The sequence below is a fragment of the Mesocricetus auratus genome, unplaced genomic scaffold (genome assembly GCF_017639785.1).
Source record: "Mesocricetus auratus isolate SY011 unplaced genomic scaffold, BCM_Maur_2.0 Super-Scaffold_100006, whole genome shotgun sequence".
NCBI lineage: Eukaryota > Metazoa > Chordata > Mammalia > Rodentia > Cricetidae > Mesocricetus > Mesocricetus auratus.
The window spans coordinates 72,323,898-72,348,678 of record NW_024429190.1 but is presented as its reverse complement, the minus strand read 5'-3'; the positions used below and the strand labels follow the sequence as shown (position 1 = coordinate 72,348,678).

At 40.9% G+C, this 24,781-nt stretch overlaps 1 protein-coding gene across 1 annotated transcript in view; it reads left to right on the top strand.

Annotated features, from left to right (window-relative positions):
• The first annotated feature begins 396 nt into the window (after positions 1–396).
• Positions 397–24,781, top strand: part of Antxr2 (ANTXR cell adhesion molecule 2) — a 120,583-nt gene continuing 96,198 nt past the window's right edge. Inside the window, exons 1-7 of the mRNA XM_005068130.4 lie at positions 397–1,405; positions 2,079–2,150; positions 4,094–4,165; positions 20,576–20,657; positions 21,353–21,460; positions 21,599–21,667; positions 22,439–22,519. Of these exons, the coding sequence (XP_005068187.1) occupies positions 1,254–1,405; positions 2,079–2,150; positions 4,094–4,165; positions 20,576–20,657; positions 21,353–21,460; positions 21,599–21,667; positions 22,439–22,519 (636 nt within the window). The 5' untranslated portion in view covers positions 397–1,253. The remainder of the gene's footprint in view (positions 1,406–2,078; positions 2,151–4,093; positions 4,166–20,575; positions 20,658–21,352; positions 21,461–21,598; positions 21,668–22,438; positions 22,520–24,781) is intronic.

The following is a 24,781-nucleotide window of genomic DNA, read 5'->3' as shown; positions in this document are numbered from 1 at the left end:
GTTGGATTTCTATAGCATATACTGTCCTCTGGCTCAACTTCAGTTACCCAGTTACAACTTAGACGTTATAGGAAATGAATAAATGATGACTCCCGACAAGCACAATGTTGAATATATGACCTTCGGCTTGCATTTAGTTTCCTGTCTTTAGCTTCAGACCTGAGCAGTATTTGCATACACTTTTATAGAAACAGAAATGATTGTGTGATGTCAGTGTCTGAAGCCTAGGATGTAGCGGAAGTTCCCTTTCTGAAACACTAGGGCCTGAGTCACTAGTTTGGTGTGTGAAGGGTGCCGAGGGATGAGGCATAAGGCCATCACTTCCCGGGAGACAGCTGGTCTTGAGTCTGTAAACCACAAGGAGGGCTGTTGCAGCACAGCTGGGGAAACCAGCCCTAGCCAGGCTTGCGGGAGAGTTGGGTATGTTTAGTTTCTAAAGGACATTTGTTTTTTCTAACTCTTCTGTCTCTCTCCCGAAATCTGGCAGGCGTTAGTCATCTGCAGCTCAGCACGAACCCACAAGTGTGCTCCTGGTGTGTCTCTGCGGGCTTCCTCCCGGAGCCCCGCCCTCGGGCTCGCGCTGCCTCACTAGAGCAGAGGACACCCTAGCCTGGGGTGTCCTGGGGTCTCCAGGGCGCTCAGCATCCTCTGCGGCACAGGATCGCCCCTGGGCTCTGTGCGCGTGCCTGGCGCAGGAAAGAAAGTTGTAAAGTGCCGCGAGGAGTTGGGCGGTCCGAGGAAGGGAGGCGGAAGGGGAGGACTCGGCTGAGTTCCCGCGGCGATCGTGGGGTCCCCCTGTGTCCGTCCTGCAGCTCACCACGGCAGCTAGACGTCAGCTCTGCTGTCCCGGGTAGGCGCTGGAGACTCAACCCGAGGCCGGGAGGAACTTATCCAGAGAGTTGTCGCCTCGGGCCTTATCCTCTGCTGCAACTCTCCGGAATCCGGAGGGGGAGGACTTCACCGCGCGCCCACAGGGATTTGTCCAGAGTTCCGGCGGCAGCTGCGACGGCCGCAGAGACTCCCTTTGTCCTCCCAGGACCTCCCTCTCTCTTATTCTCGGTGGCAGCTGTCGGGTGGCGCTGAGCCTGATCGGTCGTCCCAGCCCCTCTCAGCCTCTGACCCCGGGGTGAGTCCCGGGTGACTCCGCCTCTTCGCATCTCTGCTCTCCTGATCCAAGAGCCAGACCCCGGAGCTCCGAGCCCTGAGCCCAAGGGGCTGTGAATCAGAGGGAGCTGCCGGGCCCCGGCTGCAGGATGGTGGCGGGTCGGTCCCGAGCGCGCAGCCCTGGGAGCTGGCTGATCCTTGGCCTGTGGCTGCTGACTATGGGCGGTCCGGGGTCGTTGCTACACGCCCAGGAGCAGCCCTCTTGCAAAAAAGCCTTCGATCTGTACTTCGTCCTGGACAAGTGAGTGAAGGGGTCAGGGTCTCCTGTGAGGGCAACGTTGGGTCAGCTGGGACTGAAGTTGAGCAGTGTTTGGGTTCTGGCGAAGAGCAGTGGGAACTCTCACTAGGGTGCCCTGTTGCTGCTTCCTTGCAAAAAGCAAGCGCTTTGACTGGAGAGGGGTGGCGGGATCCAGGTGCTACTTGGTTCTCCACCGCTTAATTTAGTTCTGGGGTCTCTTGGGAAATGAGTGTGGTCACCTGCAGCATGTTTCACCCCAGGAACGGTTTTAGCTCCTTGGTCCCTTTATTACATTCCTCCTAACCCACTCTAGGCTCCCTAAAGTTTGCCCAATTTTGCCCTGATCACAGCGCTTTCATGGGAGCCAAGAAAAAGGCCTTAATATACTCAATGTGGTTTGCATTTCCTGAGAAATAAGAGCTTGTGTTTTTATTTTGAAAAGCCGGGTCTCACTTTAAACAATCGTCAAGAAAGCTGCTCCTAGAGAAGTGTGGTCTTGCTTGCTTCCTCGATTCTGTTCAGATGCTAAAGTTTCTTCTTGGAAGGAAACATGTACTTTACTTTTGAAGAGGGGGCCAGGACCCCGCCCCCAACCTCACGGAACAGAACTGAAGAAATGTTTGCAGTTTAACTTGGTGTTTTGCTTTTCTGATCGGGTTATCTTTATTTTTTTCAGGTCTGGGAGTGTGGCAAATAACTGGATTGAAATTTATAATTTTGTCCACCAGCTTACAGAAAGATTTGTGAGGTATGTCTCCCCATTTCACCCTTCTTGCCACGAGAGGGGAAATGGATGAAGGGGCCGGGTTTCCTGAAGTGTTGAATTTTAAGCGTCTCGAGTCCTTGTCCACACGTTCTGTGGGATCTTTCAGCTGTCCCTCGAAGGTTCACTTCACCTGGCTCCCAGAAACTTGGGTCAAGCAGTGGGGAAACATCTTCAAATACAATCCTTAATGTCTTTTCCTTTTCCAGTTTTCGTCTGTTTTGAGTTTGAGCTATGCTTTCTCATAATTGATCACATTAAAAAGTAAATTTTATGCTAATAGCATCCATACTATATTTTCAATTCCACACACTTAGCACTGTAAACGTCCACGTTAATGGAAATAAAAAAAAGTGTTGGAAAACTTTAAATGAACACGTGTTAATAACCCACTAACAGAAAAAGCACTTATGTGTGGTGTGTGTGTGTTTAAAAAAATGAGTTGTATTTACACAGTGTGTGGGTGTGTGGCTGGTTTAAAATTTGACTGTTCTATATATGCAGGAGGCTTTAGTAGCAAACACGGTTTTGCTCGCCTATAAAAAGCATGGCTGCTAGGAAATCCAGCTTAGTCTCTTATTTAGAAGTAACTAGGAATTAGTGGCATCTCCTATTTAAAAATAACCCTTGGAAACCATGTTTTTTTGTGTGTGGCTCCCCCTCCTTGTTTTTTTGGAAGAAAAAAAATGCCAGGAACAAGTGCAAGTTTATCAGGATAATGGAAAGGGACACGAATAGGAGCTGTGTCATCAAATATTGCCTCCTTCAGTCTTGTTAGCCCAAATGTTTTCTGTAAAACAGGCTTGGATGATCAAAACATTTTGAAAGTCATGTTGCAAGTAACTTCAAACAATCTGTAGAGGCCTAGGCAATCCCTGCTTTCGGTTATTGGCAAGCAGTAAAACTACTCCTATAAAAATGTATGCCTGCCCATGTTCAATCATCAGTCGCCTGCCTCAGGAGCCAAAGAGAGCAAGCACTCGGGTTCCTGGACCGGCTCTGAGGTAAAGCAGTCTAGGAGAGAAAAATAAACAAGTCCCCCCCCCATTTATAATTGTCAAAGTAGAATAGACAGTTGTTTTCAGTTAGATCCTAGAATGTGCCGGGAGTGCCATCCAATGTTAATCAGAGACATTGGATCATCTGAAGAAAATGAGGCCCCTTTTCTTTGAATCTGGTTTGCAAGTTGGATTTCTATAACATATACTGTTCTCTGGCTCAACTTCAGTTAACCAGTTACTAATTAGAAGTCATAGAAAATGAATAAAAGATGACTACTGACAAGCACAATGCTGAAAGTATGACCTTCAGCTTGCATCTAGTTTCCTAACTTTAGCTTCAGACCTGAGCAGTATTTGTACACACTTTTATAGAAACAGAAATGATTGTGTGATGTCAGTGCCTGAAGCCTAGGATATAGATTGGAAGGTTGAAAAGGCCAAATGAAACAGTGATTTCTTAATGCAGTAAGTACTCTTGCTTTAGGGTGAGTTTTGTTTGAGCTCTTATTATGACGGCCTTTAACTCAGACTGACTTCTCTTCAGCTCCAAGTAATTCATATCAATTACCCCATAGGGCATGGCCTTCTGCAAGGAGCTGAAGATCGAAGGAAGGAACGTTTTTCTAAGGAAGCATTTTGCAGCAACCTAGAATCCTTCCAGTTATTCTCTTTCTAGATGTAAACCCCAGGAGGTCGTGGAGGAGTGTTCTGAGGACTGAGAAGCACTGACTACATAAAAAGAAATGCAGCTCAGATAGCAAGACTGCCCAGCAGAGTTAGTGGATCTACTTAGAGAGGTCCATTTAAGGGAAGCGGGGACTGTTGAGTGAGACTCATTTTAAACGAGACTCTCTGGCTCTGCCTCTGTCTTAATTTACCAATATTTCTTTAAAATACGTTTTAACTGCCTCTTTCCTTGTTTTGCAGCCCTGAAATGAGATTGTCCTTCATTGTGTTTTCTTCTCAAGCAACCATTATTTTGCCATTAACTGGAGACAGGTTAGTGCATTATCATTTCAATGTAGGCTTTTAGTAGAGATGAATCATAAAGGCATGATTGATATTGCCCTGTGATGATTCAGGCCGCTTACTGGGATTCAGCGAATGCACAGACAATTCAGTTCTCCGCAGTAATAGAGGCGGGAGGCAGCGCGAGTAATACACAGTAGATCATCTGAAAATCAATATTATTTATGTTGGTTGCAGAGCAGAGCTCAGGTCCCTGTCTCAGTTGTGGCTTCACCACTTGTCGCCTTTCTCCCTTTCTTACTGTGAACAGCTGTACATTTTTCTTACTGAAATGCAGTCTGTGAGTCAAAGAGGAATTTGGAGAAAGAAGAGAGATGGGTGTATTTGGATAATTTATTAGGTTCGGCAGATAGTTCAGATTTCCGGTCCTCCGAAGTTCAGTGATGCTGAACATATTTAGCTTCACACACACACACACACACACACACACACACACACACACACACACACTCTCTCTCTCTCTCTCTCTCTCTCTCTCTCTCTCTCTGCTTTGAAAAGGAGTGGCTTCCCTGTCCAGAGTCATAGTCTTTCTTGTGGCCATTTCTATGATGTTTGATCTTATCGTGGCACTTTCGAATTAGCCATTCACATATCTAATTATGGCTGCTTTTCCTGGGTTTTGTAACATTGCTTACTAGACCATATCTGTAGTCAACAATGGGATGTTACTCTTCAGTTTTGCTTCATTTCTTCTAACATGAAGCATGTAAAAACATTATTTAGTGGATTCTTGTTGAATGAGTAAATGAGATGACATCATTTTGGAATCATATCTTCCTGGCTTATCGTTTTAAAGCAAGGGTGATGCTGCACTTTGGTTTGAAGGACGTGTAGATTTTTGGAAACTGATTGTGGAATAGTTTTTATTTTGTAAAGCTCAGTTAATATGTACTAACACTTACTTCTTGAACTTTCAGTTTTGAAAGATTAAAAAAAGGATAATATTTTAAAGAGCTCACTGAGATAACTTGTTTACATTTCATTGACTTGGTTTGGAAAATTAATATGTATTTTAGTGTGTGTGTGTGTGTGTGTGTGTGTGTGTGTGTGCACGTGCTTACATGTAACCCTTGTGTTAAATTTTTCTCTTCTTGGAGAGGAAGCCCCTCTCTATGTTGTGAGTCCATCCAGGCCTTCACTGTCTGCATTTGCACTTCACCTCTGTAAGTTAATATGTACACTTGATTGTTAGCAATTGCAGTGCCTTATAGCCCATTAGTATACAGATTTTTGGTTTTATGAAAAGGAGATGTCTCTACTGACCACTTTAATTTGCAAAGAGTCAGGTTTGGATCTGGCGTGTCAAGGAAGACAGACTCAGAATATATACAATGCCAGGCATGTTGAAGAGTCAGTAATTGACAGCTACATACATTGTGCCAGGGTTCCTGCTAGACACTTTGCATATGGGTCCTCCACCATTCTGAAGATGAAACATAGTCACTGGTCACCCATCGTGATGATGTTTAGACATGTGTGGAGGGGATTTAAATCTTTTATCTAAGCTCAAGATATGTTGTTTGTCAGTGGTTAAATCCAGTGCAGGAGCGACTGAAATAGGTAGGAGAAGGGACTCTGAAGAGCCAACATAACAACACACTTCAGTGTTACTCTATTAAGTCTGCTTGAGTTCGAATCCTGATCCTCCAGTTTGCTAGTTGAATGACTAAGGATAAGTTGCTAAATACTAAGCCCTTATGACTCATTTTTCCTCATCTACTTGATGATGGTAATGAGGACAAAAATAACCCCTACCTTATAAGATAGTTGCAAGAACTGAAGGTAACAAATATGAGAAAGGAGCCCATATATTAATATTCATGAGATAAGAGCTTGGAGCTGGGGAGAAGGCTCCCTCAGTAAAATGCATGCATGCAAGCTTAAGAACCTGAGTTCAATCCCTAAATACTGTGTGAAAAATGCTGGCTGTGGTGGTGCAAACGTCAGCACCAGCAGTTTGGAAGCAGAGACAGTGCATTCTCTGGGCTTGCTGTACAGCAAGACAAGCCTAGCCTGATCAACAAGCTTCTCACCAACAAGAGATCCTGTCTCAAAACAAAAACAAAAAGAAAAACAGTGAATTGCTTCAGAGGTGTAACACCCATGATTGTCCTCTGGCTTCTACATACACATGCATTATTCTCCTCTGGCTTCCACATACATGTGTACACAACGAGAGACGGATCCATTACTCAGTATCAGTTTCTCTGTCTCTAGAACACAGACATTCAATCTGCCATGTTTTCTTAGAGTTATTGTGAATATCCACATAAGAAAATAGGCAGAAGGATACCTTATATGTCATAGAATAATCTCCAATAAGTTGCCAATTTATTAGTTCTATTAGTTGAATCGGTATCAACTTTCTGTCTTTGGATATAGGTTCACTCCACAATTTTAAATTTAAAGAAACAGTTTGCTTGTTGAGATAGAAGATCAGTGGGCAACTGTTTCCGATTCATGTGGATCTCAGTATTAAAACCTAGGAACTGGAGCACTTACTGTTTATAAACTTTCCCAAGGGTGTGTGTGTGTGTGTGTGTGTGCACAAGTAATCTAAGCACATGATTTGAAAGGCAATAGGTAAGCAAAACTAAAAGTACAGAGAGTTTCGCAATTTTGGTTGTATTACTCATAGTTCTCAGTACTTTGGCAAATACAAGAAGTAGTTCTTTCATGTTTCTCAATGGTTGCTAAACAGTGAAGCAAGATGGGAAGGCAGTGAGTACTGACATCATGATTGTGTCTCCTGTTATGATTTTAGCATGATGTCCAGTGTCATGGAAATTTCCAAAATCATAACCATAACAGACAATTTTCAGTTACACATTTTATATACTCATTGCTTAATTTTTTTATTACATCAGATACCTTACTCTCTTCCAATGACTTTTGTTTCCCATGCACTTATCTACCTACCTGCCTGTTTGCTTTATATGTGGGATTTGGAGTTCACCTAGATAGTGATGTAATGTATGTGTATGTGTGGGGGGAGGGATAGATAGATAGATAGATAGATAGATAGATAGTCAGGACATGATTATGTACATAAATAACCAAGAATTGTATTAGAGTGTTAGGGAAGAAGCAATATTCAGTAAATATGCGGCCTCTCAGAATATGAAATTGGAATGAATTTTGAGAATATTACTAGTTACTATGTCACATAACTGAGAATAGTGATTTGTACCCAATTCTGCTCATCATTGTTTAATTCTGTGATAATGATTTACATAAAAACATTTGCTGAACAAATATTATGTGTCAGATGGTCTTTAAAGTGCTGTTTTTGCACAGCGTCTGTTAACATTAATAGGTATGGTAACTACCTGTACTTTGAAATGGGTCTTCTACCTGGTCTAAGGACTCCCAGTGCCAAGCAGTGTGTGATTCTTTAATGTTTCTGTAGATTATGTCATTCTCACACCTAAAACAGTCTAATCACCTAGAATAGAAGTAAATGTCTCTCAGTGTTCTCTCAACCAGTCCCCTCCTTAGTCATCCCCATGCACTCCATAGTCCTTCCCCCAGTCATCTCTGTGCACTCCACGGTCCTCCCCCCCCAGTCATCCCTTTGCACTCCACGGTCCTTTCCCATTCCAGGAATAAGTCAAGCTTATTTGCACATTAGGCCCTTTCTTCCTTCTCTACCCCAGGTCTTCTCTGAGGTCTTGTTCTTGTTGTCTTCCTTTCCTAGGCTGGGGATGTAGCTCATTGGTAGATTGTTCATGAATATGATCCTAGGTTTGACCCTAATATCAAAAAACAAATGAAAGTGAATGGGCAAGCAAAACCCCAAACCAACCAACCAACCAACCCCCAACCAAGCAACCAAATAAAAGCTTATCTCTCACAGAACTTCAGAGAAGCTTTGCCTTGCCTCCAAGTCTAAGGTATCCTTCCCCTTCCTCAGTATCTTCAAAACCACTGGTAAGCTATTATGTAAAAATAATTAATCAACTTGTAGGCTAAACGGACGCTGTAACGATACGCGACACACAATTACTGACAGTAAAGCTAAGTATTTAATGTAGAAAATTACTCACAAGATACCAAACCCAGAGGAGCCAAACAGTTCTCAGCTAGCGGCCGGACCGGAAGCCGAACTCCAGGAAAAGAGACCGAGACTTCCTGTGTGCTGTCTTTTATGCCTTCCCCCCGTAACGCCCCTAGCCATGCCCAAAAGTGGGCCTGGCTAGTGACGTAGTTCTGCCTACGTACGTATACGTCTTTACGTCCAGCCGTATACGTCTTTAGTCCTGCCTAAATTGGGTGTGGTTAGCGGTGTGGTAAACCGCCCTTTTATTACCTCATCTGTATGCGCCTCTAATAAGTCACATGTTTAATGGCGGCATCAGACGTCCTCCTACATCAACTAATTGATTAATTAATTCATTTGTATCTCCCTGAGCCTAGAGTATAGGTTCTTGTTGTTGGCTCATATACCCAGCTCTGGAACAGAACCTCTACACGGTAGAAGCTCAACAGATCCTCGTTTAATGACACAATTCTTCTGATGCCAGCGCCTCAGTTAGTGGCTTAAAGCCACTGTAATAAAGTGCACTCTAGTTATGTCAGCAATATAAATCTTGCCAATGTAATGTAAATACTTCTATCTGCTACATTTCCCATTCCTGTTCTCATACGGCAGTTGTAAATATTCTCACCTTTCTTTTCAGTATATATATTTGCCTCAAGTTAGGAAAGTCTTGTCTACCCCAAGTAGTCTTTAGTTTTTGAGCACAAGATGACTTAGGAAAAATAGTCACTGTGTAAACTTGTAGAGATGATAGAGGTCATTTAATTAGCTTTATAGAATAGAATCATTTTTATTGTTTTAATTAGTTTCTTCTAATTCCTTAAAAACAGAATTAAATATTTACTTGTGGGGAAATTGTTCTCAATACACAGTTGATAACTCATCAGTTAGCACATAATTTTTTTTGTGGAAAAAATTGTCAGTATCTCTAAAAGTAAAAAGTAAAAACATTTCCACCTTTTGTCCTGGCCCAGCAAAGACAGATATAGGTACAAAATCAGACACTAAATAATTATTTGTTATAATGAGAAAGTATAACCAATCTATATGCTCATCAATTGATGATATTTTAATAGTTACCATATATGATAGGATGAAATGCTATGCAATTGAGTAAATAAAAGTACTTATATAAAACATGTATAAGGTGTAGTATATGAAAAATCCAGGTACAGAAAACTTAACAAGATTATTTTTTTGTAAAAGAGAAATAAAACAGAATTTTTAAATATATTATATGTGTTCAAAAACACACAGAGTAGAAGGCTGGAAGGTAAATGATAAACTGTTAATGGTACTGTTGTGGTCAGGAGACTGAATATAGAGGGAATCATTATCATTTTGACCTTCATGTATTCAACAGAATATGTTTGTAGAAAAAGCTTTTAATCCCAGCACTCATGAGGCTGAGGCAGGTGGATCTCTGTGAGTTCGAGGTCAGCCTGGTCTACAGAGTGAGTTCCAGGTTAGTCTCCAAAAACTACAGAGAAACCCTGTCTCAAAACCCCAAAAACAAAACAAAAAATTAAATTTATTTTGTGTACATTGGTGTTTTGCCTGCATATATGTCTGTGTGAGCATGTCAGATTCCCTGGAACTGGAGTTACAGACAGTTGTGAACTGCTGTGTGAGTGCTGGGAATTGAACCCAGGCCCTCTGGAAGAGCAGCCAGTGTTCTTAACTGCTGAGCCATCTCTCCAGTGCCAGAAAAGCTTTTTTTTGTTATTCAGCAGTTACTTTATGAAATAAGATATATACACACAAAAGATGCTTAATACATTAGTAGTTAGAAAATTGTAAATTAAAACCACTAGAAGCTAACTACTCAATATCCATTAGAATAGTGAAAATCAGAAAGACTGGCCAGTACTGAACTGATTCATGCACTCCAGATAAGACAAGAAAAGTGGTGAAACCTCATTGGAAAACTGACAATTTCTTAAGCATTTGAACATACATTTGTCATATGATCTAGCTATTCAATTGCTTAGTTGTCGCTGAAAGAACTCCAAAGCTTTTTGTACACAGGTAAGTTTTTATGTCATTTTTAAAATCACATCTTTATAAAAGTCAAAGCTAAAATCAAGACAAACAAATGTTCACTGGCAGATGAGTAAAGACATGTGACATACCTACACACTGGGCTGTAGCTCACCAAAGAGCAAAGCCACCAACAAAAAAAATACATACACCTAATAAAAACTCAAATTATTATGCCAAGTGAAAGGAATCCTGGAGTAAAATAAAATATACCATATGATTTTCTAGTGACAATTTGGTGCCTGTAGAGGGACAAGAATTGAAAATGGACAGAGAAACATCAAGAGGTCAATATGTTCATGATTGTAAAAATTTATATGTGCCATCCATGATAAGTTAGCAAGCACACAATTTAAATATGTGCAATACATTGCATACATAGTTGCTCCAATAAGACCTTAAATATGGGAAAGGGGAAAGGATAAAGAAAGAAGAGGAAGCAAGGGAGGAAGGAAGGAAAGAAAGAGGGAGGGAAAAGAAGAAAAGGAGAAGGGGAAGGAGAAGAGAAGGAGGAGAGGAGGAGGAAGAGGAAAAAGAAGAAGAAGAGGAAGAAGAAGAGGAAGACGAGCAAGAAGAAGAGGAAGACGAGCAAGAAGAAGAAGAAGAAGAAGAAGAAGAAGAAGAAGAAGAAGAAGAAGAAAAAGGAGAAGAAAAAGAAGAAGAAGAAGAAGAAAGAGGAGGAGGAGGAGGAGGAGAAGAAGAAGAAGAAGAAGAAAAAGAAGAAGAAGAAGAAGAAAGAGGAGGAGGAGAAGGAGGAGGAGGAGGAGGAGGAGAAGAAGAAGAAATAACTAAATAACTGTAGGTAACTATATTTTCCAGTGCCAGAAAAGCTTGTAAAATGCTGAATTAAAGAAACATCCCTTAGCCGGGCGGTGGTGGTGCACGCCTTTAATCCCAGCACTCGGGAGGCAGAGGCAGGCGGATCTCTGTGAGTTCGAGGCCGGGCTGGACCGATAGCCTCCTAAACAATACAGAGAAACCCTGTCTCGTAAAAACCAAACAAAAAAAAAAAAAAAGAAAGAAAGAAACATCCCTGACTTCTGTAGCCAAGGGTTACAGACTTTGGGACAGAGTGGAACGGAGGGATGGAAAAGCAGCATTGAGATGAAGAACACATTTGGTTGGAAGACTGGACCTTGGGTCAGGTGGACACAGGAGCTCCGTAGTATATGGATGACACGGGTGTATCTTAACTTCTTGAGCCCAAGTCCATAGCTGCGTAGAAATCTCTGACTGTCACCACCACAGAGCAATGAATGATGAGATGACTGAACGCTTGCCTGAGAAGGACTAGTTAAGGATTTAGCATACACTGGGTGAACTGAAATGTTTATGACTCTCTGCTTTTCTCTCCTTGTTCCTATCACCTGTCTGTAATTATGTATCTTTAGTTCCCCTGCAAATCTTCATAGTTTTCTTTTTTTTCTTTATGCTTTAAGTGAGGAAGGGGACTAAGGTGGGGCTGGAGTTGAAGGTTATCCCAGTTTCATCCAGTGCTGGGTTACATACGGAAGGTCACCGATTTCAAGTGGTCCCGCTTACACAGGCTCAGACCAGCAGGCAGACTCACCCTAGCGTGACACCAAGCATGAACACTTCCCTGTTCTGTGCTGACTCAGGCTGCCTGTGTTTCTCTTGTGTAATTTTCAAATGAATCAATGTGTCATAGTTTGAAAACATCGCCATCTTCTGCATCACTCTGTTCTTAAAAATTAGTGAACTGGGGAGATGAAATGACCATACTTGGCTTAATTTTTCTTTTTCTTTTCTTTTCTTTTTAAAGCTCTACTAGGGAAATTTGCTTAGAAAAGTCTGCTTTGGTCACGTACTTGCCCTCTGGGTGGGTCTGGTCATGGCAGCTACTAGGTTCTGATAGATATACTAAATAGTTACTTTGCTTTATGAACTTGTCTTAGAGAATCAAGCATACTTTTACTCATGCCTGGGGGACAAATCTGAACACATAGTGAGGAAATCAAGTGATAATACGAAAACATGCAGCAGGGATGAGCGTCAAGGCCAGACCAAATTGGGGAAAGCTATGATTAATTCAGAGTAACAGGGGACACAGTGAGCAGATATTTTCAGGTCCAGGCCACTTCTTGGATTTATTGGTCTAGATTCTGTACCAGGAATGTAGGCCTTAGAGTGATATTTTAAGTAAACAATTGGCAAGATTTTATATAAATCATAGTGAGAGCCTACCATGTCCTAAGATTGTAACACACACACACACACACACACGCACGCACGCACGCACGCACGCACGCACGCACGCACATTCGTGCTCTTTAAAAAATCTATGCAGGGCCTGGAACTGACTCACCACAGCCCGCAGCAGACCTGAGTAGGAAGTACCATCAGCTCCAGATCCAGGCCCATGACTTAGCAAGGCATGGAAGCTCACCCCGTTCATGGTCTTGGAAGCCGTTCACTGTATAAAACTGTAATGACCCAGAGACTACTGTGCTGGAGTGAAGCCCAGCCTGCCCATGAGGAGTAGAACCAGGTGTAGGCCGAGCTGAATTCTGGGCCAGTACCAGCATTAACACTAATTCTACCTTGCCAACCCTGTGAGTGAGGCCATCTGAACCTTCCTAGTTACTCCATCTTCCTCAGTGGTCACATGTGAGCATGGTGAGAAGTGATCACATTATTACACTACTAATATTTTTTTCTGAGGGGGGACAGTTTTAAATGCAGCATTAGAAAACCCCCAAGGAAAGTGTGAGCAGAGAGGGAGATGAAAGTCCTTGTGAAGACTGCTGGAGGCAGGTACATCCAAGAACCATAAGGAGTGTTTCTAAGAACTGGGACTGGTCTACACAAAAATTTCCTGCTTCCACATGAATGTGCCCATTGCTCCTGCTACAGTTCCAGTCTTGTTTATGCAGCTGTTTGTGGGAGAGACAGCACATTTCCTAGTATTACGACTCTAATAATCTTTCCACTCCTTCTTCCTCAACACGAACAGCTTCTTTGATGAGGGCTGAGAGCTACACTTACCTGTGCGAATAAAGATGAGTTTTAGAATGTACTTAGGTATTATGCTGATCTAGTAAAATGGTGGTAGTAGATTTTTTTCTAAGGTCTATTTCTTCACTGGTTCCTGGAAGATGGCTAGATTTCCAGCACCAGGCGTGATTTCCCTCCTGTTGAGTGGGCCTAAGTCTGCTTGGACAGCTGTTGGCTGCATCCAGCATGTGAGGATCACCTGTTGCACCATAATTTCTTGCCATGCTGGGAGTTATGTGGTTCACAGGTGTTGCAACTGGGCGGAACCGTTAAATTGCTTCACTCCTGAGGCAGCTTGCACAGTCTTTTCTAGAAACATCAAAGCTAGACTGAAGGAAAGCAGCTTTCGGGTCATTTCCAGCTCCTGGGTCCCAAGTGTACACAGTCTTCATCAACTGGTGTTCATCTTTAATCCCTGAGAGGCAACCAAGGGTCACGTCAATAATCTATATTGTTTTGGGAATTGCAAAAGGAGGTGTCTGGTGCCTGCTACTAGGGTTTCTATTAGTCTATGGCTCTTGTGAGGAATATTGCCAACCCAAGTGACTTAGCTTTCTTTCAGATTATATATACGTATATACACGTACATTTATATGTTGTATATAATTTCAGATGAATATAAGATAATGTGGTTCCATGAGGTGAAACAACCTTGGCGTTATTCTTTGTCCTCCTTTCTCCTTCCGTATTGACATCCCTTCACCAAGTTATTCTGTTTTTCAGTTCATGTCATCATGCTATTCCCCTCCCAAACCACCAAATTGTCTCTTTATACCTTTCTGGTTTCCGAACTTACTCCATGTTTTGTACTAATTTATACAAATTTTAAAGTAGGAACTGCAGATGAGAGAGAACATGAAACATTTGTCTTTCTGAGTTTGGGTTACCTCTCTCAGTATGATCTTTTCTAGGTTCATCATCTCTGTTATTTATATTTGGTACTCTTGTCAATTATATATGAGTCTCTGCATCAACCATTACCCACTGACAGAATCTTTGACCAAAGTTGATGCCGATTCTATGGACATACTCATGAATATTTAGAACATGCTTTGACATCATGACCACTTAGCAAAACAACAGTTTGTTCTTCTAGTACCTAAGATCTCTCCAGTCATAAGCTTTTGACAAGGCTTGTAAGTATCAGATATAAAATCCTATGAAACAGGCCTCATAGCCAATCAGGTAGTAGTTTATTAATTCATAACCATCATGCCACTATTGCACCAGTGGACGCATTTTGCTGTACTGTAGGCTGGTTTGTAGCGTGTAGGAGCCAGTGCTGGGTAAGACATTTGATTTTTTTTCTCCTCCTGCAGTGTGCACAGTACCTCATGACATCATGTAAACACATCAGGAGAGAATTTCCTGGTTAGTTTCCAGGTCGGCTTCTCTATCTCGAGCATCCAGAGTGAACGTTGTCTTCAGCAATAGGGTTTTTACCATCTAGCTTAGGTGAGCAACCAGAGCCGTGGCAATAATGCACACAGTTTTGGTGCCTCTGGGACCCGTCTGATTAGTAACTCTCTGCATCTGCAATTTCATGAGGTACTTTCAAATTTGTACATTTTGAAGTTGCTCGTATTTACTATCCGAGAGAATACAGCACACAATGTGCATAGTATTTGTAGTTTGTAGACATACACAAAACTTAAAAACTCTTCTTTGTGTGTTCCAAGGAACTAGTAAAGGGTGAGAGAGGGTATTAAATGAGGGATGCAGACTGTGATGAACTAGACTGATTATTCATACTTAAGTTCTCTACTGAGGATAGAAGCAGTAGCAGAAGTGCACTGAATTAATATTAACAGTCAGGGATTGTGAACATGTTTGCATCACTGAATGCTCCACATGTAATAGCTCCTTTAATTTCAAACCAACTACATTATGTCACTGACTTTATACCTGTTTTCACATGGTGAGGATATAGGACCGGGAGACTCCAAAGCTTGCTGTAAGTTATAAGAGCAGTCCACACAAGAGCCGCCAATGAAGGTCAGTGTCTCATGTTTGACCTCTGTGTTCTGGTGTTTGTTGTTTGGTTTGATAGCAATGATGAAAGGTCCGAGGGTCGACAGGCAGATGACCTTGTTCTGTCCCTGACAGGAAGCATATGACAAAAAGAACAGTAACCTTCAATATACATGGAGCAAGAACGTTGCACTGTAGACGCAGTTGCTTTTCACTTGGTCCTGGGGCAGTCTTAGCACTATTACCTTAATTCTTATAAGAGGCAGTTGAAGGCTACAAGTGTGAGATTACTATCTCAGGTTCATGGGCTTTGAGGCTATACAGCTTGATTCTAGGACCTGTCAGCTCACTCATTATGTCCCCAGGAAGCCAGCCTGTGTCACCGGTTTGCAGCTTTTCTAGAAGAACACCACAGCAGTCTAAAGGAGAAGTGTGACACTTCTGCTTCAGGCACTACTCTGTCCTCGTCTCTCCAGTTAATACACTGTGTTGAAGCACTTGCGATGTCCTGAATGCTCAGTGCTGCTGAATGATGCCCTAGATATGCTTAAAATTATCTCTAGAATTAGTGAAAACAGACATCAAGGCAGAAATTGCTGTTTATATTTCTTTGGTATAGAAACTGTGTTCAGGAAATTTAAGTAATTGCTTACAGGTGTACAGTGTACCACTCACATAACTAGGGTTTCAATTCATCTTTGATTTCTAACCCCTGGGTCATCCTACTTTATTAGATAGCTTTCCATAACAACTTGCCCTCAGTATCTGTGGAGGGATTGCTTCCAGTACCACTGTCACATACCAAACCCACACATGCTCAAATACTTGGATAGAACTGTAGTATTTGCATGCATCCCACTTCCTGAATACTTTAACTATCTGTACATTTCTGAATGTATCTGACATATATATGTCCTATGCAAATAATTGTTATGCTGAACTACAGTTGTTTAGGGACTAATGATAAGAACAAATGCCTGTACCTGCCCAGTAAAGATGGGTTTGTAGAACCGGGCATGGTGGTGGACACTGATCTACAGCACCCAGAGGCAGGGGGATCATGAGTTTGATGCCAGGTTGGGATTCGAGACTGTGTCTCAAAACGCTAGTCAAAGAAACAATCCAATCTGCAGTTGGTTGGATTTGCTTTTGTGGTACATGTGAATTAGTCATAGTCTTTATCTTACCTTGCTCTGGCCAAAGCTTTGATATAATTGTTCTCATTTTTTTCTTTTACTTCCCCTTTTTTTTCTCTACTTCCCCTTTTGTCTCTGTTTCCTCTTTTGCTCCTCTGCTGTGTGAGCTGTGCTGGGAATCTGGAAGAGAGCAAACTAGATACACAGAATTGCACTAACAGAGAAATGGCTGACATCAACGGGAGCTGTGACTGTCCTGTTATGCTCTTACTGTGCACCGTTAACTCTCGTAAAGGCTCCATACAGCAAATGCTTTGTAGATGAGGAAAAAGGGTTGATTTTGAAATGAATTGATATCTTATCAGCCCAAAGCCATCTTGATCCATGACATTCCAGAAACTCTAGCTATGGCTTAAGAGAGTGTCCTGTTTAGTCCAGACCCCTTCAGTAGAACTGACTGGTAAACTTGGTAGAGGAAAAGGCTCTCCAAGAACATGGGCAGTTTTAAAATCAGGTAAGGCAAGAGGTTCCTAAAACAATATGCCGAGATTACCTTTCCCCTCCCCATCCTCCTCTTCTCTTCCTTTCCCTTCCCCCCTTTGTTCCTCCCCAGCAGAGACATGTGAGTGACACTGCTAGACCTTAATCAGTGTGTAGCTTCCCCATCTCCCCCTCCCCCTCCCTTCCTCTTTGTCCTTTCCCTCCATTTTTCTCTAGTTGATCATGGGGCTTTGTTCTCTGGTTCCTAATTTTAAAAATTGTGCTTAATAAATAGTTTTATTTCTTCTAATTCTAACTCTTTCCAAAACATACTTGAGGCTTCTTAGGACTTAATACCATGAATAAAATATGAAAAAGTAGGTAAGATCTTAGAAAAGAAGATTAAACAAGTGGCTAGCTACAGGAATTTAGCAGAATTTTGTGACTAAGACATTTTCTGTCCACTTCTTTGCAGTCAGGGCTAGATAAAAAGCTGACATAGGAGCTCCTAAACGCTGTTCCTTTTAAATGAGAGACAGAATAACAGTGGATCTGAGGAAAAAAGAGAGGACTGGGAGGAGTAGAGGGAGGGGAAACTGTAATGAAGATATATACATTCATGTTATGAGAAAAGAATCTATTTTTAATAAGTGGAAAAAAGAGGAATAGACATTTGGAATTTATAAAAATGTTGATGTAAAAAGCAGAAAGGAGGAAGTGTGTATCAAGTACTGAAAGGTGACAACAGCCCTTCAATGGTGAGGCTTCCTGGGGGTTTTATGTGAATGCGGTATCCTTGGCAACAGCTTAAAACAAACACTTATGTGGTTTCAATATTACCCTTCCTGGTAGCTGAAGACACAGCATTAAAGGCAAGCCCAGTGAAGCGGGATTTCAAGATGACATGAAGTTGAGCATCTCTTAGCAGACACACCATTTCTCACCTTGCTTTTCTTCTCGTTTGTACACCCTCTCCTTTGGAGTCCTCTGTCACAGCACCATGAGTGCCATGTGAGAACTCCGTCCTTAATCTACAGCATCATTCACTTCTCTTTTGTTGATTGAGAAACTTAGAACTTTTCCTTGTTGGAGGCCCCTTGAGACTTGCCCTGCCTTGTTTCTGGGTTCCAGTTTCCCTAAACGGACACCGACTAAGAAGAGCCTGACAGCTTGGATACTTATGTCACAGGTGGCACACACCTGCCTCATGGGTGTCCATGTGACTGGTTCTTGGCAAGGAACACTTTCCCTCTATGTCTTTGTGACACAAAACGATGGACCTCCGTGTAGTATGGAGGAGCAGGTGTGTGCTAGGCACAGTTAGGGACAGAAGACCTTGATGTGTTCTCTGTTACCCCAAGTGAAGTAGCAGTGACTGGAAAAGACTGTGAATCCCACAGTGGTGGGCTTGTTCCTTCTACTCAGGCTTGCTCATGTTTCTGGCTCTCATATGCAGTGGTGAGTGGGCCCGAGCCAATGGGAAGGCTATTTTTACCACACTGATTCTGTTTGTGTAAGCTTGCACATCAGTTGTCTCTCTCCTTGACAGCAAACATCAATGCTTGAGGACACACTGCCACTCATTTCGAGGAAATACCAAGTATTTGATATTTATCTTCATTCAGGCAAAATGAGGTTTCAATTTGTTTCCATAGATCTCAAACATAAATATTTACACAAAACAAACTTATACATTATGACATTTACTCTGTCATCTGTGGAGCTATGATTATTTCCTAGGGAACATTGAAAGTTTTGTTGAGCATTTATTTTGTAGTAGGCTCCAGGTTCAGAGCACGAGACTACACCAGCAATAGGAGCCACAGCATTTATTGCAGATCTCTAGTCTGAGAAGTGAAAAGTTTCAATTGAATTAGTTAGGTAAGTAAAATGTTACAAGTAACTATGACTTACAATAAAATTTGAATATGGATATGACTAGGAGCTAAGAGTTTAGTGAAAGGCTAAGAGTAGGTAGATTTTTTAAAAACCAATCATTAAAGGAGACAGGTGGCCTCTTTTGAAAGAATCTATTGAAACAGGAAATGCAGTGAGGTATATTTATACCTAGAAACTTGTGCTGTGTTTTCTAGAAGGTACGCGAAATGGAGATTGGATATCTTTGAAAAAATTTCATAATGCTATTAAAATATAATCAATGAGTTACTTTTAAAAATGTGTGAAACATGGTGCATGGCTCCATTCCAGTATATTTCTTTTTAATTTTATGTGTTATAATTACATGTTACACACACAAGCACATGCATATAATCTACACATTAAATTCTTTGTAAGACTCCAGAATGCTCTTTGATATTAGGATGATATTATTTTTATAATTTAACTCCTTTGTTTGTCATCTGCAGTGGTGAGAACATTATTCATTGTTTCTTTAAAGGACGTTAATTCTGCTGATAGTTCCAGTTTTACATTTAAAAAGATTTTTTTGCTTTTATTGAAAACCAAGAATTAAAAAATATTTTTTGAAGATCTTTTATGAACCTTTAAAATTAACAATTCAAACTAGGTGTGGTTGACACATGCTTGTGATTCCAGTACCCAGGAAATTAAGAAAGAGGGGTACAGAGTTCAAGACCAACCTTGACTGCATAACAAGCAAATCCACCCACCATAGAACAAAACAAAATCCTTCAAAAGTTGAATGTATTTTGGACTGTTTTTGTAACATTATTTTATGTTGGGATTATTAGATTTCTTTTCTTTTTTTTAAAGGAGATTTTGATACTTATACTTAAAACTCTAAAATTTGGATCTTCTTTTACTCATCCATATGAAATAGCTTCTAGTAACATTGTAGAATGTCCCAATTAGCCATTTCCACTGGTGCAATAAATCAGTTACGATGAGAAAGAGTGTGCCAGCCTTGGTGATACAAACCTTTAATCCAAGCATTCCAGAGACAGAAGCAGGTGGGTCTCTGTGAGCTTGAGGCCAAGCATGTTCTATACAAAAAATTCTAGGACGGCCAGGGCTTCATAGTGAGACCATGTCTTAAGAAGAGGAGTAGGAGAGAAGACGAAAAAGATGTTTTTTCTTAACAAGAGTTCATTGGTCTCTTGTCCATTCATTCATTTATCTATCCATTCTTCCACCCACCCATCCATTCATCCATTCATTAATTCATTCACCAATTCTGTATTAAGTTCCTACTATATTGAATAGAATATGCTGGAGTTTGGATGTGTGAATAGGTCCTCCAAAAGTGAAGTCTACAGACCTAAGACTTGGTGAGACTGAAGCAGGAAATGTCACTTTCTGTGTGCAAGGTTTAATATTAGTCTGTAAGTGCTTGTAACAGTCTGTAAGGCTAGACATTGCTGCCTTTCTGGAAGGTGGGTGAGAGTATCCAGAACCTTCCAGGGAGGCTGAGGCACTTCACTTTTGCACTTGTTTGTATGAGAAAAAGCACACTGGACTTCTTAGCACCTAATAAAGCAAATGTGATAGAAGGCATCTATTCATGGCTCCAAGTGTGTATTCTATACTCCGATGCTAGGACATGTTCAGTGTCTTGACCATGGTTAAAATTCACCGCATGCCATTAACATGATAGAAAGTATGAGAAGAGGTCTGCTCTTGAGGCCCAATCTTTTCCTTTTCTTTTTCTCACTGGTGGGGATTTTAAGTTATTTAGAGAGTCTTTATCATGGCCTTTGCTCGATCTTTTCCTTTTTTCAGATACAAAATTAGCAAAGGACTGGAGGATTTAAAAGCTGTTAAGCCAGTTGGAGAGACATATATCCATGAAGGACTAAAGCTTGTAAGTCATTTTATATTTGCAGCTATGGGAGAGAGTGGTTTCTTATATAATGGAAATTCCTTTACATGTTTATGTCTATTTTCCCTGTGGTTTAGCTATCCTGGACATGGGACTGGGAGAAAACACGATTTATTGTGATTGTTGATAGGCAAAGTTTGTGTGTATTTTGTCTCTTAACAAATCTTCTGTTTCCCTCTGGGATTATAGTCAGGTTAATCAGTCACAGGTATAAAAATCTGTATCATATGAACTCAATGATATATATATATGTAAATATATATATATATTCCACATATTTCAAATAAAAATGCTAACACAAATACCTGGTTTTATCAACTAGTACATATAAATGTGTATGTATTATTTTGTAATCCTTTGACCTGGAACTGACTTGTGAAGCAACCTCGTTTCTTATCTAAATTTAAACTGGAAAAAAAATAAAATAAAAAAAAATTTCAGCACAAAAAAAATATTTTATTTTTGTCAGACCAATCCATTCAGCCCTATAGACAATATTGATTAAGAGTTAAAACTAGGCTGGGTGGTGGTGGTGCACACCTTTAATCCCCGCACTCAGGAAGCAGAGGAGGCCTGTGAGTTCCAGAACAGCCAGGACCATACAGAGAAACCCTATCTTCACCCCCCTCTAAAGTTAAAATTAAATGGTTAGTTGTATAATTGTCCTTCATTTTCAGGCAAATGAACAAATTCAGAATGCAGGAGGCTTGAAAACCTCCAGTATCATAATTGCCTTGACAGATGGCAAGCTGGATGGCCTGGTACCATCATACGCAGAGAGCGAGGTGAGTGAGGAGTGGAAGATGTTCACACTCACATTGTACTTACCTGTGTGTGCACATATAGCTTATTTTGATCTCTCTATCCTCCTTCCCTCTCTCCCTCCCCCTCTCCATCCCTTTCCTACTTTTGTTTCTTCATAGGCAAAGAAGTCCAGGACACTTGGCGCTAGTGTTTATTGTGTTGGAGTCCTTGATTTTGAACAAGCTCAGGTGAGTTACACCAGATCTGTAAACAGTAACTTACTAACTTGCCTTAAAAATAGTTAAATAGTTAAATTAGCTCTTCTGTTGTGATTTATAAAGACTTTACATAAAATGATGTATGTTTTGAGCTCTCTTCAGATGTCAGAATGTTTATAGGTCCTGTTATAGAAAATGAAACTCAAAATAAATTTCTTGAATATTTGGTGTGGGTTTTTAAAAAAGATAAACATTTAGATTAATGCTATGTAAATGTCTCTTTACCTTAATTGGCAAGACTACGAAGACAGTTATATCTAGAAGTCTTATTTGCAAGAACTTGAAGAGCCCATTTAGTGATCTTTAAGATTTTTTTCATAGCTAAATCTATGTTTTCATAAAATCACTTTACATTTAAATTTTTATGTGAGTAATGGCTAACTCCATAATCTGCTGCCATTCACAGCAGTTAGACCACCTCTATATTGCTTTGACGTTGTAGGTAGTGATCTTAGTTTATTCATGGTAGTATCTTTGGAGGGAAATTGGGCTCCTCACCATCAGTCCTTGGCCTAGAATTTTAGTTGCATTTTATAGTTACATAACACTGTTCTCTGTGCATATGTGTTTGTGTGTGTGTGTGTATGTATGTATGTTTGAGCATTAATGTACAATGTCACTGAATGAATGAGTCAAAGGCAGTAACTTTTCAGAAGAATGTAATCCAAGCAGTTTTCCATTCGAGTTTATAAAGGGCTGCTTGTCTCAACCTCCCCTTAAGCTTTCTTCTTCTTCCTTAAGCTGGAAAAAATTGCTGATTCCAAGGACCAAGTTTTCCCTGTCAAAGGTGGATTTCAAGCTCTTAAAGGGATCATCAATTCTGTGAGTATGCCTCTGGGGTCTGCAGGGCTGACAACTTTACATGCAGTAGTTAGCAAAAGGAGAATGAGCTTTGTGTGTTGCTGCCAACATGATGTAATTCTAAAGACCCAGACTCCTTTGTCCAAGAGCTTTGACATCGTTTCCCACATGTGCTCTGCGATCCTGGGCTGGTGATGTCTAGTTTGAGATTTTCTCAAACTGTCTCCGACATCTCCACCCTTTCAGCATGGACCTAACCATCTCATACCTTGAGAGTTTCTCCAGGTTTTATAGGAGGAACGTAAAATAAAAAAATTGATTGGAATGCGTGATGGCTGCCTCCTCCAAGCCTGCTTGCCGATTAGTCAGGCAACTTGATCCAGCGGCTGAAGATTTGACGGCAGTTGTTCTTCTCATTTAAATGATTGATAGTTTCCCTGGAGCACATAACATTTCTGTTTGGGATTCAGCAGCATCTTCCCTGGTGATTGTTAGACTCTGGGCTCTCCTGAGCAGGGTCTGGCGGGGAAGGCGAGGAATGGAATTTGGAGTCGAGTTCCTGGCTCTTGCCGTAGAGGTTTATGTTTTATTTTACTGCCTTTTGCTAGAAGCACTAGGAACAGTTGCTATTAAGTATTTATGATATTTGGTAAACATCACCCTAGACTGCAAGTGAGTATATATTCTCTAAGCAAAATCTTTTCCCTTAATCTTTAGGCATTTATAAAAGGGAGAAGTATCTCACTGCCAGCATTAGGCTCTGGCATTTTAAAGTTCTCTTTAAAGATCATGTCCCTCTGACAGACAGGGTGAGATTTATTGGCTTTGGTTTTATGAAAATGAATGGAATTTTTAGAGAAGACATATAATTTGGTTCAGTCACATTGAGTGGACATCCCAAATGTAAATGCAGAATAGAACAGAGATTAAATCATTGCAGGATTTAGTAGATTATTAGTTTTAATTTTTTAGTGAAGAATTGCCACGTGAAAAATAGTTAAGTTTTATGGGGAAGATCAGGTCGAATAACAATATGAAGTAAATCTTAAAATCCAAGGGGAGGGATGAATAGTGGAGTCCTAATAAACCGGTCAATGGCGTGCATTTTTGATAGATTTTTATTGGGTTTAGGAATGTGCATATACAGACCTCTCTGGGTTATGTTCTTCAATTTTACTGTTGTTGATGTTCTATGCATATGAAGCTTAATTCAGAATCTTCTAGACGACAGCCTACTTTCCCGAACTGTGGTTGTGGGACAGAAACACAGTTACTTTTCTCTTCAGGGGGAACTTTAGGGTGTGACTTGGGTATACTGTAGCCTGTCTGTATTGAAGCTCTTGGTGGATGTTAGCTTGAATAAGGTATGTCAAAAGAGTCATACTAGAAGGAGTCACATACTTCAGGCACAAATTTTGCAAACCACCTGCATTTCGTCTGAACAGTGCAGATGGGCACCATGTTGTTAGCACAGTTTGGCTCCAGCTCTTTTGTCACCCTTAAGGAACAGGCCTCTTGAGAGACCTTTCAGCCTCGACAGGTTGGAGATTTACAGTCGTCTGGAGTGTTTGTCCATATGATGATAGCTTGGGGTTGCATCTTTCTTTGTAGAAATAAGATGCAATTAAACTACTTCATCCCCCTTTTTAGGACAGAAGTTGCTCAGTCCCTAAGACTACACAAGACCCTTACTTTCCCTTAAATTTGAATCATAACAGGGCACTGACAACTGGAATAGGTGTAATTATAAACGAAGGTCACTTGACTAGGATGGCCTGAGCTCAGTGGTTTAAAGAATAAATGTTGGCAGGTAGCACTGACTAAGATTATGAAGATGTACACATACTTTTATGGGTTTCATGTCATAAATGAAATGGAAGGTTAGCTTAGAGCCTGGCACTTGTTTGATGGTCATGAGGATTTAGGAAGAACAACAAATAAAAATGGGTAGGGAGATTTATAGAATGGAATCACATGTTCACAGTCTCTTACAGTTGTCCTTGTGAGAGCTGGCAAAAGGGATGGAGGTAGTCTGAGGTTGGTAGGAGGAGCATTAGGCAGGACTTCCAACCTGCTGCTGTGGAGCCATGTGACTTGGAATATATCCTGTAATGTAATTCCTCTGAGTTTTAAATTTCACCAGTGGAATGGAAGTGATGAATTTGTATTTTATTAGATCATTAAGAACGTTCTAGGGCAGGGTTGCTGGATTTGAAAACGTTTGATGGGAAGCTAGGAGCAGAGATCAATAATCATATAAGATGCAGTAATTGATCCATCTGT